We start from the raw sequence: 14,162 nt of genomic DNA, 5'->3' as shown, positions 1-14,162 counted from the left end.
CTGATACAAAAATGATCTGACAGATGGGGTGAGCAGAATTTCGATTTGGTGTGAGGGATTGTAGCTTCCGCTAAATGTAGAAAAATGTAAATTAATGCAGGGGAATAGAAAAAACAATCCTGTAATATTTGAATACAGTATAGCGATGTGCTGCTTGTGACAGCAATGTCAATTAAATTTCTAGGCATAACCTCGCATAGCGATACGAAATGGAACTAGCATGTAAGGATGGTAGCACAGAAGGTGTGTGGTCAACTTTGATTTATTGGGAGAGTTTTAGGAAAGTGTAGCTCATATATAAAAGACAACAATGGTTCAAACCCACATCCAGCTACCCTGGTTTAGGTTTTCATGATTTCCCTAAATTGCTTCTGGCAAATGCTAGGATGATTCCGTTTAGAGGGCACAGTTGATTTCCTTCCCTAATCTGATGGGACTGATGACCTTGCTGTTTGGTCCCCTTCCCCAAATCAACCAATAAACCAATCTATAAAGAAGGCTGCATACAGACCACTTGCGCTAACTGTTCCTATGTATTGCTTGAGCATTTCAGATCATCACCGGGTCAAATTAAATGAAGACTTTGAAGCAATTCAGATGTGTTACACTAGATTTGTTACTGGTAGGTTCAGCCAACATATGTCTTATGGACTTGAAATTAAATAGGAATGGCTGGAGGGAAGACAACATTTTTTTGCTGAAACATTATTTGGAAAATTTAGAGAATAGGCAGTTGCAGCTGACTGCTGAACAATTGTACTGCGGCAAGTGTACTTTTTGCATAAGGACGAAGATGATAGGATAAGAGAAATTAGGGCTTGTTTGGATGCATGTAGTGGTTTTTCCCTTTCCTCCATTTGTGAGTGGAATGGGAAGGGCAAAGTGTAATGGTGGTACATGTTCCTACATTGCTTCAGAATCCACAAGTTTTTCCATTCTTCTGTAAAGAATTCATGTTAGTGTTTTACAACCATGACTTATTAAACTGACAGTTCAGTAATTTTCACACCTGTACGCAGCTGCTTTCTTTGGAATTGGAATTACCACATTCTTCTTTAAGTCTGAGGTTATTTAATCTGTCTCATACATCTTGAACACCAGATGGAAGAGTTTTGCCATGGCTGGCTCTCCCAAGGCTATCAGGAGTTCTGATAGAATATCATCTACCTCGGGGTCATGTTTTGACTTAGATCTTGCAGAGCTCTGTCAAATTCTTCTTCCAATATCATCTCCTCTTCATCTCAGCCCACTTCCTTTTCCATATTATTATCTTCAAGTTAATCCCCCTTGTATAGACCCCACTATATACTCCTTCCAGCTTTCAGCTTTCCTTCTTTGCTTAGCACTGGTTTTCCTTCTGAGTCTTAGATATTCATTCAGCTGCTTCTCTTTACCCCCACGGGCTTTTATATTTTCCTGTAGGCAGTATCTATCTTTCCCTCTAGTGAAATTTGTTTCTAAATCCTTACATGAGTCCTCTAGCCATTTCTGCTTAGCCATTTTCACTTCCTGTCAATCTCATTTTTTAAATGTTTGCATTCCATTTCATCTGCTCCATTTGCTGCATTTTTAAATATTCTCCTTTCATCTATTTAATTCAATATCTCTTGTGTTATCCAAGGATTTGTACTAGACATTGTCTTTTTACCTATTTGATCCTTTGCTGCCTTCACTATTTTATCTCACAAAGCTACCCATTCGTCTTTTATGGTATTCCTTTCCTCTGTTCTAGTCAGCTATTGACCAATGCTCATTCTGAAAGTCTTAGCAATCTCTGGTTCTTTCAATGTCTTCAGAGTCTATCTCCTTAATTTTATGCCTTTTTCCAATTTCTTCAGTTTTAATCTACATTTCATAATCTACATTTTCCCCTGGAAATGCTTTACAATTTAAAATGTGCATTCTAAATCTCTGTCTAACCATTATATAATCAATCTGAAACCTTTGAGTGTCCCCAAGTCTCTTCCATGTGCACAACCTTCTTTCATGGTTCTTAAAGCAAGTATTAGCAATGATTAAATTATGCTCTGAGCAAAATTCTACTAGGCAGCTTCCAGCTTCCTGTTTCATTCATTTTTTGTATTCACCCACTATTTTTCCTTCTCTTCCTTTCCTACTACCGAATTCCAGCCCCCCATCACAATTAAATACTTGTCTCCTTTAACTGTCTGAATAATGTCTTTTATCTCATCATACATTTCTCCAATCTTATCATCATCTACATATCTAGTTGGCACATAAACTTGTACTTCGGTGGCAGGCATGGGCTTTGTGCCTATCTTCACTATGAAAATGCATTCATTTTGCTGTTCGTAGTAGCTTACCCACATTCCTATTTTCTTATTCATTATGAAGCCCACTCCTTCATTACCCTGTTTGACTCCATATTTATAACTCTGTATTCACCTGACCAGAAGTCCTGTTCCTCTTGCCACTGAGATTCACTGATTACAAGGCCAGATCAGTAAGTAATCCAGGCAACAGTCTGCAACTATTGAAAAGGCTGCTGCCCCTCTTCAGGAACTACACATTTGTCTGGCCTCACAATAGAACTTCCTTTGTGGTTGCACCTACAGTATAGCTATCTGTATCACTGAGGCACACACCACACCACCCCACTGACGGCAAGGTCCATGGTTCATGGCTCCTGCAGAGTCTTTATATAATTGTAAGACAGATTTTGAAACTAGATGTTAAACTGTAAGACATTTCCAGGGGCAGATGTGGGCTCTGACAATATTTTTTTGGTTATGAACTTCTATGTTTTAGGTAAGTTTAAAGAACCATATTGAGGTTTCAGGGGTTGCTATAGGCAATGTTTGACTGAAACTGGAAAGATTTGAAAGATGAAATAGTGAAAACAATGGATCATCAAATAGTCAAAAAGACATGGAGCAGCAGAAATCTTTGGATAACACAGGAGATATTGTATTTATTTGAAAAAAAGAGAAAATATAAAATTGCTGCAAACAAAGTATGTGGAAGTGGATACAGACATCAAAAAAGTAAGAATGCAGGACAAATGTAAGTCTGTAGTAGCATGTGTATGTAGGGGAAAGATAGAGAACTGCCTGTAGGGAGATTAAAGACAGCTTTGGAGAAAAGAGATGCAACAATATGAATATCAGTAGCTCAGATGACAAACCTGTATTAACTGAATAAAGGAGAGCTGAAAGGTGAAGGGAACATATAGAGGACTCTACAAGCGAAATCAACTTGAAGAAAATTTTGTGAAAGAGGAGAGGAAGTAGATGAAAACTAGATGACAAATATGTTACTGAAGAAGAATTGAATGACCAAAGTCAAAAGAAGGCCTGTGCGGTAGATGATATTCCGTCAAAATTATTGAGATTCGTGATAGAGCCAGCCCGAGGAAACTTACCCATGTGATGTGCAAAATATATTAGACAGGTGAAATACCCACCCATTTCAAGAAGAATGTAATTATTCAAATTGCAAAGAATGCAAGAGTACTGTCAGTTTAATAACACACAGTTGCAGAATACTGACATGAATTATTTATTGAAGAATAGTTGTAGAGGTCAACCTTAGGGAAGTTCTTTTTGGAATCCCAGGGAATTATAGGAACACAGAACACAATACTGGCTCTACATTACAAGAAGATCTTGCCAAGAACACAAAAAAATTCAGTCCATACATATAACAAGTTTTTTTCCGTAGTGGTATATAGTTTGATAAACTTATCTTTGAAAGTTAAATTGACAGTTTCCACTTCCATGTCCTGGCAGTTACTTCCCTGTGGCAGGAATCCACGAAGGTGGAAGAATACAAACATCACCTGTATTGAAACTACTCTCATTCTTAGATATTTCAACTGCTTCTCGAACTTTACATTTATATATAATGTGTTCTTTGGACAGCGCTTGTAAGTTATTAAAATCTATACTCTGGTTACAGTCATGCTGGTATTCCTATACCACAGATTTCACATTTGCTTTTAAACACATGTAACGTTCATGCTGTTTAACCTGTTCTTTCACTGATATCCAATTTTTGCTTATCTGCACCATGCTACAGGCATATGTCACTTCATACACTCCTGAGAGGTGGAGGAAATGAAGCATGCCTATTCAAACTCAAAAAAATATTTTCTGTTTGTTGGTACAACAAAATCTTCTCAGCTTACTGACCACAGCAATATGCACTGTGGCCATTAAGTCTTGGGAGACATGTTCTCTGTGTTCCCATCTCCTGATGAAGAGCGTGTGTCATAGTCTGTGCCCTTTTATGGGAGTCAGTGGTTGCAGGCACCTGCTTCAGAATGGTTTAAAGGCTCTATCACTTCCTTGATCACTGGCCATCTTGGATTCATGATGTTGCTCCTAACTTATTGTTTCTGACGTGAGCCGCCAAAAAGCTAACACGAGAATATACATGCTTGCGTCTTGCAGAGGACTGGGTATTAAAAAAGCATTTTGCTTGTAACACAGCACTTCATACATCCATTGTCATTGAGCTTGAGATACACCTTGTGGTTGATATTATAATGAGAGCTGTCAGTTTGTCCTGTCATCGAAAAACTAATAGGATATTCATTCATTGTGGTTGCATCTTCTCTGCCATTTATTGAGTTGGAATAATAATTCTGTTTTACAAAAGGCCTTAAATTTCTTTGTGTTTATACATTTCATTTGGTTCTCCATCAGCATGTTATTTTCTTCTGGGGGCAAATCAACAAAGTTATATTGGAGAACACTGAAAGCTGATGGAGAAACTTTGAATGACTTAATTCTTGCAGAGTCGCCACGTTGAGAGAGCACGCATTTCAGATCTGCTTGAAAATTACCTGGATGCTAAAGATGAAACTGCTTGTGAACCTAAATGAAGAATACTTCAGCAGCTGGAGTGATCTTTTATTAAGTATACAGTTCCAAAACACCAGCACTCTGTAAACATGGATAAACTAATAAACTAATCAAATGCATATCATCTTTTACAGCAGTTGGAGATTCCAGAAGATATCGATGCCTGTGACTTACTAAAGGTGACGAAAGAGGCAAGTGAAGTCTCATTTATAGTATTCCCTTCTATTTCATCTAGATTTAAGTCCTGTTAGTAATAATGTAAGTAAGCAGATTAGCACTAGCCCTAATTGGCTGTTTGTATTGTGTACAGAAGGTGCTTGCAGTGTTAGTTTCCACCTGTTAATGCAGGACTTAATTTGTTTCACATTTGTGAATGCTATGCTTAATGACTGGACAAACAGAACGTGATGTGTGAGTGACTGGATGAATATCTTAATCTTCCTGTACTTGTAAGTTGTGTAGGGTAATGCAAAAGTTGTCATGGAAGATAAATAATAGCCTTACAGGCCATTGTTTATGACAAAGAGGAAGAAAGGTGATAGGCCCATATGAAAACTTTGTTAGAAGGATAATGAAAACAAGTTTCAGCCCAATGTTAGTTAGTATTTTTCATTGAATTGTAAATATGCTAAAAAGTGTGGGTCCCCATTTTAAGAAAACTCCACTTTACAATGCCAGTGTCAGGATAAAACTAACACAGAACCCAAATAGCCTTCAGGGCCACAACTGCAAAGTGCAGATTATAAGCTGCTGTTGCCTGCGGACACTTGATTATGTCAACATACCTTAATTGCACAGACATTTGCTTTTCAGAAAAATTCTGACGAGATTTATACCCTATAATAGTATCTCCAGTACTGAGACCAATCATTCCAGGCAAGTTCCTTGCCATATCTGCAGCAATAAGGGTCAGGCTTATGAATCTAAGGCTTTGAAGTCCAATTTGTATGAATCTGTGGCCATGAAAGTTGATTACTTCATCCAAAGATGTAACGCAGTGCACTTTAGCGCCTCCTCAACTTCTGCGTGAAGCTGTTGTCTCATCAACTTAAAAGAAAGTCTTATATGCATCACCTAAAAAAAAAAAAAAAAAAAAAAAAAATTGGGGGGGGGGGGGGGGGGGGCAGAAGAGAAAGAACTTTTGCAACTGTGGTCTTTTCCTTCAGAAATTGCAAATATAAATGTTTCCTCTTCCTGGTATACTTATGGTAGTCTTAAATTTAGTAAGTTCCTTTGCAAAAACATTCTCAGTTGGATTCGGTTTATGTGCCCAGCACTGAACATGATGTATGCGATCACGAAAGACTATATTCAAAGAGTTCAACTCATTTGTTCATGCATCTGTACAGTGTCACTCAGTATTGGATTTGCATTATTATCCAGCGTAGTGTATTTCTGAATAGTTCTCAAAATTGCACAAGCACATTGCATTGAGTATGCTGTCTTGAAAACCTGTCTACCTGCAACAAAAAATTTCTGCTTGTTCCATACTTCTCAACAACACAGCAAAAATATAACTGCCTCTTTTGTCAGTGGTCTTGTTGGCTACTTTGGAAACATTTTTTCCTGCTAGTGGTTCCATTAAATAACTTTTCCCTCATTGTATTAAAGGCACGATAGTCTCCCCATTGTTTCTACAAGTGGACCATCACCCGCACCTAAAAAGGGACAGTTCTTCTACTATTTATCCAATTTTTTTAAATAATGGGAATGTGTATTAGATCAAACTATGTTAATTTATTAATTATTATTAATTATAATTAATTAGTTAATTTATTGAATAGACAGGCAGACTTAAAGACACTTACATATGGCTTTTAGCCACAGCCTTTGTCAGTAAACACACACACACACACACACACACACACACACACACACACACACACACACACAAGCAAGCAGATGTTACGCATACATGACTGCCAACTCTAGCATCCGTCCCAAGATGCTGGAGTTGATGGTCGTGTGTGTGTGTGTGTGTGTGTGTGTGTGTGTGTGTGTGTGTGTGTGTGTGTGTGTGTGACCTGCTTGCTTGTGTGTGTGTTTTTTTTTAATTTGTGGAGTGGGTTGTTGGCCTTAAAAAAAAAAAAAGTGTTTCGACAGTCCCTTGGCACAGATATTTCCAGTCACATCGTCATATTTCTTCATTTTTACAGCTTCAAATCTGCTGCTAGTTGAAGACTGCCAGTTTATTGGAAAACTGGACTGCTTCACTTTGAATAAAATATTCTCAGATTTCAAGCTGCATCAATGTGAATAAAATTCTTGAGCTTTCAGTGGCCATTTTCACCATCATCGTCAGGAGTAAAACTACTGACTGCTGAGGCCAAAACAGTTTTCTGCTTATATAGCCATGATTCACCCTCTGGCACCAATCAGAGAGGTCCCGAAAACAGCTCCAGCCTGCCATGGGATTGAGTGACATCAGGTGGTGCAAGAGGACTTCATGCTTTGCACTCTGCACATGTTTCAAAACATTGTCTTCATGCTCCCATGTAATTCTGGATTCATTGGAACCATAAAACCTTTCAGTTTCAAAATTCTATGTTATCTCTTGTACAGTCACTTCAGGCCTCGGCATATTCACAGTCACGAGTTACTTTACCATGCTGCTACTCCCCCCCCACCCGTCTAGTAGGCTCACATATCGTTTGTGAGTATGCGCTTGGTTAGCACGGGGCCCCAGCCTTTGCATTGCTGCTTCCCCCTCCGTGCTTCAAGTCTGTTCTTCTAGTATACTTTTTTCCTCTCTGCCTTTCTGTTGGAGGGCCTCCTTGGTGAGAGTTGCACTTGGATCTGGTTTGTTATTTTGGACACTCAGTTTCTTTTTTCCCAGCATTTAAAACTTCTCATTCTTTACTAGATGGTCTCTTTGTTGGGGATTTGAGTTGCTACTACTTTGTCAAATTTTACAGACGTCAGGATTGTGAAGCTCCCTGACAGTGCAGGGATCATACTGTTGGTGCCTGAGATGGAAATTCCCTACACAAGCCGAGTGGGATGTGCTTTTCATGGCTGGGGCATGGGAACTCCAGGCACTAGTGTACTTGCGAATAACCTATGCTGTGGCTAGGTGACACCATTCGGGAGAGCCATCATTCAGAGTGGGTGGTACCATGGTGGAAGAGTTGCAGATGAATAGAATTTAATGCTCTTCTGCTTGTGACCACAAGGCCCAATCAGTCTCTTTGGCAGGGAAAGATTATTTCAATGCAGAGAGATACGGCTCCCTGCTATACCATGGGAAGAGGGATAACCCAGACATTTGGGAGCGAAACACTTCACCTAATACACAGCATGTATTGGGACTGATGAGGATACTTTTACTACAATGAAACCCTTATTTTTTGCCAAAAACATTGAAAATAAATTTAGATAAGTTGAGTCTCTGGGGAAAATGTGAAATGGTTTGTTACTAATCAAAACTTCCTCTGCTACCCAATCTGCACGTCTTCAGGCATATAATCATCTAGGTGGCATTCCTGTGACCATTTCCCGACATAGAATTTTGAACCTGGTCCAAGGAATCATATTCCACAAGGATCTTATGCTCCAAACAGATGAAGAGCTCTGGACTGATCTCCAGCAGTGAGGTGTACATTTTACCAGAAGTGTACAAAAAGGGCCGAAGGGTAATTATACAGATAACAGCACTTTTATCTTAGCCTTTGAAGGGAATGTCCTCCTGGATAAAGTTAAGATTATGATGTACAGGTGTGATGTGAAACCATATGGCTCACTGTCTGCAGCTCGTGGTCTAGTGGCTAGTGTTGCTGCCTCTGAATCATAGGGTCCCAGCTTCATTTCCCAGGGGAATTTACCTACCTGGGGACTGGGTGTTTGTGTTGTCTTCATCATTTCATTCTCATCATCATCATTCATGCCAGTATCTCAATTGGACTGTGGAAAAAAGATAGGACTGTGGAAAAATTGGGACTGTGTATGGGTCCTGATGACCAGGCAGTTGAGCACTCCACAAACTAATCATCATCATCATCATCATCATCATCATCATCATCATCATCATCATCATATGCCCCACTGCCTTTGAGGTGCTTCAGATCTTTATGCTTTGGGCATATGTAACCTTGCTGCATGATGGACTCAAAATGTGCCTACTGTGGACGATCACTCCACAAAGGTAGCCCTTGTGAACACCACCTTTGTGTGTCATCAACACTGAAATTGATCCTCCACATTCACCAGATTGTCCAGTTTTCAAGAAAGAACAGAAGAATACAAATCTATTGATCACTTGTCATATACTGAGGCAGTGAAGAAATATGAATGCTGACATTGTGTATATATGATGATCAATTACGCTAACATCACAACCATGCCTCCCCCCTCCTCCCCCTCCCCACTCCAGCCTTCCCCAGACTAGATCTCCTACCACCCTCCTCTTGCGTAGTTCCCATAGTACTGTCTTCAGGAAGCAAAGCTGGAGAAACATTCCCCTTCTTTGGTGTCTACCAGTGACAGGCTCCCTCTCAGAACCCCTGTCCCCAGCAACCTCTGGACTGGAGGCCTGATGCCAAACAATGGCTGAAGGAGCCATGGCCTGTGAGCCCCATGGCTGTCCACTCTTCATCTGTCTCCACACTCAATGCGGATAGCCCCATGGACGAACCTCGCCTACCACACTTTATGCAGAGATGCCAAATCATCCCATGCAACTGGATTCAGTGCCGATGTTTGTGGATGTGCTTCCGTCTCCACTGGTGACAGGTAGTGATCCTACAGTGTAATCAGCCCTCTTGGCCACTTCTTGCCTATTGTGGTCACAGGTCAAGTGATCATTCAGTGTAATTAAAATGAGCACTATTTTCACCTACCAAAACTACAACACCTCATTTCCTTTTCTTCTACAGTTTGCATTGCTCTCCAAGAAAAGCGCTTCACTCATGTCCATTCTCCAATTCTCCAAGGGTATTGTGCATTCTGTCAGAACCATGCTGGTGCCAAGATGGCATCGGGAGAGGTCTGTATGCTGGTTCATCAGTGAATGGATTTCCTTTCATACCCTGTTGGAGGCAGTGGTGGTACGGGTGCAAATGACCTCAGCAATTACCATTTGCAATATTTATGTACCTTCAGGCAGGCCACTTACTTATGTTGAATTGACCACATTAATCCAACAACTCCCCCCCCCCCCCTTTTTTTTCTGGCTTGGGAACTTTAACACGCACCACCTTGTCTGGTAGGGTACTTCTAATTGCCCAGCTTCTCACAGACCATGATCTGTGCTTCCTCAATGATGGTTCTTCCACCCACGTCGTGCTGCCCAGCTATCAGTCCAGTGATCTCTTCCCCTCATCTTGTGGCTTCACTATATTGGTCACCACATTATGATCTTTGTGACAGTGACCATTTTCCAGTAATCCTGTTTCCCTGCCAGTGCCAAATGGTCCGACAACCACGTTGGTCACTTCAGAGCCAACTGACCTTTATAAGCACCTGCTGCTACATTCAGTGCCTCTCTGTCAGATTGTATTCATGAGATTATGCAAGTCATCTCAGATGCAATCATCCACATCGCTGTAACTACTATTCTGCTTTCTGTACGTGCCTACCCACAGTTGGCTGGTGCCCTGGTGGAGCAAAGACATTGCAATAGCTATTCAGCATTGCCGACGAGCCTGGCAATGATTCAAATGACATCTTTTACTGATCAATCTAATCACTTTCAAGTGACTTCATACTAAGACTCACTATCTCATCAAACCAAGTAAGAAGGAATGCTGGGAGCACTATGCCTCCTCCATGGGGACGTAGCCTCTTCATCTCAGGTGTGGGCCAAGCTCCGTGATCTTATGGGCTGCCAGTGACCAGCAGCTGTTCCACATCTTGTCCTACAGGGTGGTCTTTGTACTGATTCATTATTCATTGGTTCTTGCAGAACAGCTTGTAACCCACTTTGTGACAGCATTGATGTCCTCTTTCTATCCGGCTACCTTTCTGCTGCAGAAGCAACAACTTGGGGATATCACTTTATGTTTCATTCCCCACCAAGCTGAATCCTACAAGAACCTTTCACTGATTGGATCCACTTCAAGCTCTTGTCTTGTCCCACAAAATAGCTCCAGGCCATGATAAATTCCACAATCAGATGATCCAACACCTCAATGTTTCCCGGAGGCAATATTTCCTCAGGGTCTTTAACTGCCTTTTTGCTCCAAGGTACCTTTCTCTTGCAGTGGTGAGATATCATAGTTGTTCCTAAGCCAGGCAAGAACCCACTGTCTCTTGACAATTAACAGCCAATTAATCTGATCGATGTTCTCTGTAAGCAGCTTGAAAGGATGGTTACCCTTACACTATGCAGGGTTCTCTAGTCTTAGGGATCTTTTGTCACCCTATCATTGTTGTTTCTGGAAGGGATGAGACATAACTGACTATTTATTTGGATTGGAAACAGCTATCTGACAGGCTTTTTCTACTCACCACCACCTTGTTGCAATCTTTTTTGATCTGCATAAGGCACACGACACCGCTTGGTGTCATCATCTTTTAGTCATCCACCGTTACTGGAGCCTTTGATATCCCCCACTGATTTTTATTCATCAGATTTTACCCCACCAGTTGTTCTGGGTTAGAGTCAGCAATCCCTCAGCTGCACACAGATTGCCTCTTCAGTTCTCTTTGTTAGTCTACTAGGAAAGAGATAGAGGGGCTGGCCAGTACTTACCTCAGCTCAGTACAGCCGATAGAAACACAAAAAACAACCGAAAATTTAAGTTCCTAGCTTTCGGAATAAATGTTCCTTCATCAGGGAGGGGAGAGGGGAAAGAAAGGGAAGAAGGGAAAGTGGATTTAGTTACTCACAACCCAGGTTATGAAGCAACAGGGAAAGGAAAACAGGGAGGGTAGCAAGCATGGAGGCATGGTTGTCAGAGGGAAGCCAAAGATATTCTACTGTAGGTACTGTGCCAGCTTCAAACCAAAGAGGATGCATACAGAAGTAAAGAGGTGTATAGTATAAAGATGTAGGATGAAAAGATGCATGAATGGCTAAAGAGGAAAGGGAAAGAGGAGAAGACTGAAAAGTAAATGGGAGTGAGGTTGTTTAACGTAGGTTCAGTCCAGGGGGATGGCGGGATGAAAGGATGTGCTGGAGTGCAAGTTCCCATCTCCGCAGTTCAGAGGGACTGGTGTTGGGTGGGAGAAGCCAAATGGCACATACAGTGTAGCAGGTTCCTAGGTCCCTAGAATTATGCTGGAGGGCATGCTCCGCTACTGGGTATTGGACATCTCCTAGGTGGACAGCTTGTCTGTGTCCGTCCATGCGCTCAGCCAGTTTAGTTGTTGTCATACCAATGTAAAAGGCTGTGCAGTGCAGGCATGTCAGCTGATAAATGACATGTGTAGTTTCACACGTGGCCCTGCCTTGAATTGTGTATGTTTTACCAGTAGCCGGGCTGGAGTAGGTGGTTGTGGGGGGATGCATGGGGCAGGTTTTGCAGCGGGGTCAGTTACAGGGGTAGGAACTGCTGGGTAGAGAAGGTAGTCTGGGAATATTGTAGGGTTTAACAAGGATGTTACGGAGGTTAGGGGGACGACGAAGGGCAACTCTGGGTGGTGTGGGGAGAATTTTGTCAAGGGATGATCTCATTTCAGGGGTTGACTTGAGAAAGTCATATCCCTGGCGGAGTAATTTATTGATGTATTCGAGGCCAGGATAATATTGGGTGACAAGGGGGATGCTTCTGTGTGGTCTGAGAGTAGGAATATTGTTGTTGGACGGGGAGGAATGTATTGCTCGGGAGATCTGTTTGTGGACAAGGTCTGCAGGATAGTTGCGGGAGAGGAAAGCACTGGTCAGGTTATTGGTGTAATTGTTGAGGGATTCATCACTGGAGCAGATACGTTTGCCACGAATACCTAGGCTGTAGGGAAGGGAGCGTTTGATGTGGAATGGATGGCAGCTATCAAAGTGAAGGTACTGTTGTTTGTTGGTGGGTTTGATATGGACAGGGGTGTGGATGTGAGCTTCAACAAGATGAAGGTCAACATCCAGGAAGGTGGCTTGGGTTTTGGAGAAGGACCAAGTGAAATTCAGATTCGAAAAGGAGTTGAGGTTATGGAGGAAATTAAGGAGTGTTTCTTCACCATGAGTCCAGACCACAAAGATGTCATCTATAAACCTATACCAGGCCAGGGGAAGCAGCTGTTGGGTCTTCAGGAAAGCCTCCTCCATGCGGCCCATGAAGAGGTTGGCATAGGACGGAGCCATCCTGGTTCCCATGGCAGTTCCCCTGATTTGTTTGTAGGTCTGGCCTTCAAAAGTGAAGTAATTATGGGTGAGGATGAAGTTGGTAAGTGTGATAAGGAACAAGGTTTTTGGAAGATCTTTGGGTGGGCGTTGGGAGAGGTAGTGCTCAATGGCAGAGAGACCATGGGTGTGTGGGATGTTTGTGTAAAGGGATGTAGCATCTATGGTGACAAGAAAGGTTTCAAGTGGGAGAGGAGTGGGAATGGATTTGAGGCGCTCTAGGAAGTGGTTTGTGTCCTTGATGTAGGATGGGAGTCTGCGGGTGATAGGTTGGAGGTGTTGGTCTACCAGAGCTGAGATACGTTCTGTTGGGGCTTTGAAGCATGCTACAATGGTCTCTCTGCCATTGAGCACTACCTCTCCCAACGCCCACCCAAAGATCTTCCAAAAACCTTGTTCCTTATCACACTTACCAACTTCATCCTCACCCATAATTACTTCACTTTTGAAGGCCAGACCTACAAACAAATCAGGGGAACTGCCATGGGAACCAGGATGGCTCCGTCCTATGCCAACCTCTTCATGGGCCGCATGGAGGAGGCTTTCCTGAAGACCCAACAGCTGCTTCCCCTGGCCTGGTATAGGTTTATAGATGACATCTTTGTGGTCTGGACTCATGGTGAAGAAACACTCCTTAATTTCCTCCATAACCTCAACTCCTTTTCGAATCTGAATTTCACTTGGTCCTTCTCCAAAACCCAAGCCACCTTCCTGGATGTTGACCTTCATCTTGTTGAAGCTCACATCCACACCCCTGTCCATATCAAACCCACCAACAAACAACAGTACCTTCACTTTGATAGCTGCCATCCATTCCACATCAAACGCTCCCTTCCCTACAGCCTAGGTATTCGTGGCAAACGTATCTGCTCCAGTGATGAATCCCTCAACAATTACACCAATAACCTGACCAGTGCTTTCCTCTCCCGCAACTATCCTGCAGACCTTGTCCACAAACAGATCTCCCGAGCAATACATTCCTCCCCGTCCAACAACAATATTCCTACTCTCAGACCACACAGAAGCATCCCCCTTGTCACCCAATATTATCCTGGCCTCGAATA

At 42.1% G+C, this 14,162-nt stretch overlaps 1 protein-coding gene across 1 annotated transcript in view; it reads left to right on the top strand.

Annotated features, from left to right (window-relative positions):
• The window catches only part of LOC126291488 (uncharacterized), a 45,009-nt gene extending 39,840 nt beyond the window's left edge, over positions 1 to 5,169 (top strand). The window contains exons 6-7 of the mRNA XM_049984996.1: positions 4,961 to 5,017; positions 5,137 to 5,169. Coding sequence (XP_049840953.1) covers positions 4,961 to 5,017; positions 5,137 to 5,169 — 90 coding nt within the window. The remainder of the gene's footprint in view (positions 1 to 4,960; positions 5,018 to 5,136) is intronic.
• Positions 5,170 to 14,162: the final 8,993 nt, after the last annotated feature.

This window comes from Schistocerca gregaria, chromosome 9, assembly GCF_023897955.1.
Source record: "Schistocerca gregaria isolate iqSchGreg1 chromosome 9, iqSchGreg1.2, whole genome shotgun sequence".
In the NCBI taxonomy this organism is placed as follows: Eukaryota; Metazoa; Arthropoda; class Insecta; order Orthoptera; family Acrididae; genus Schistocerca; species Schistocerca gregaria.
This window is presented reverse-complemented; position numbering and strand designations above follow the sequence as displayed.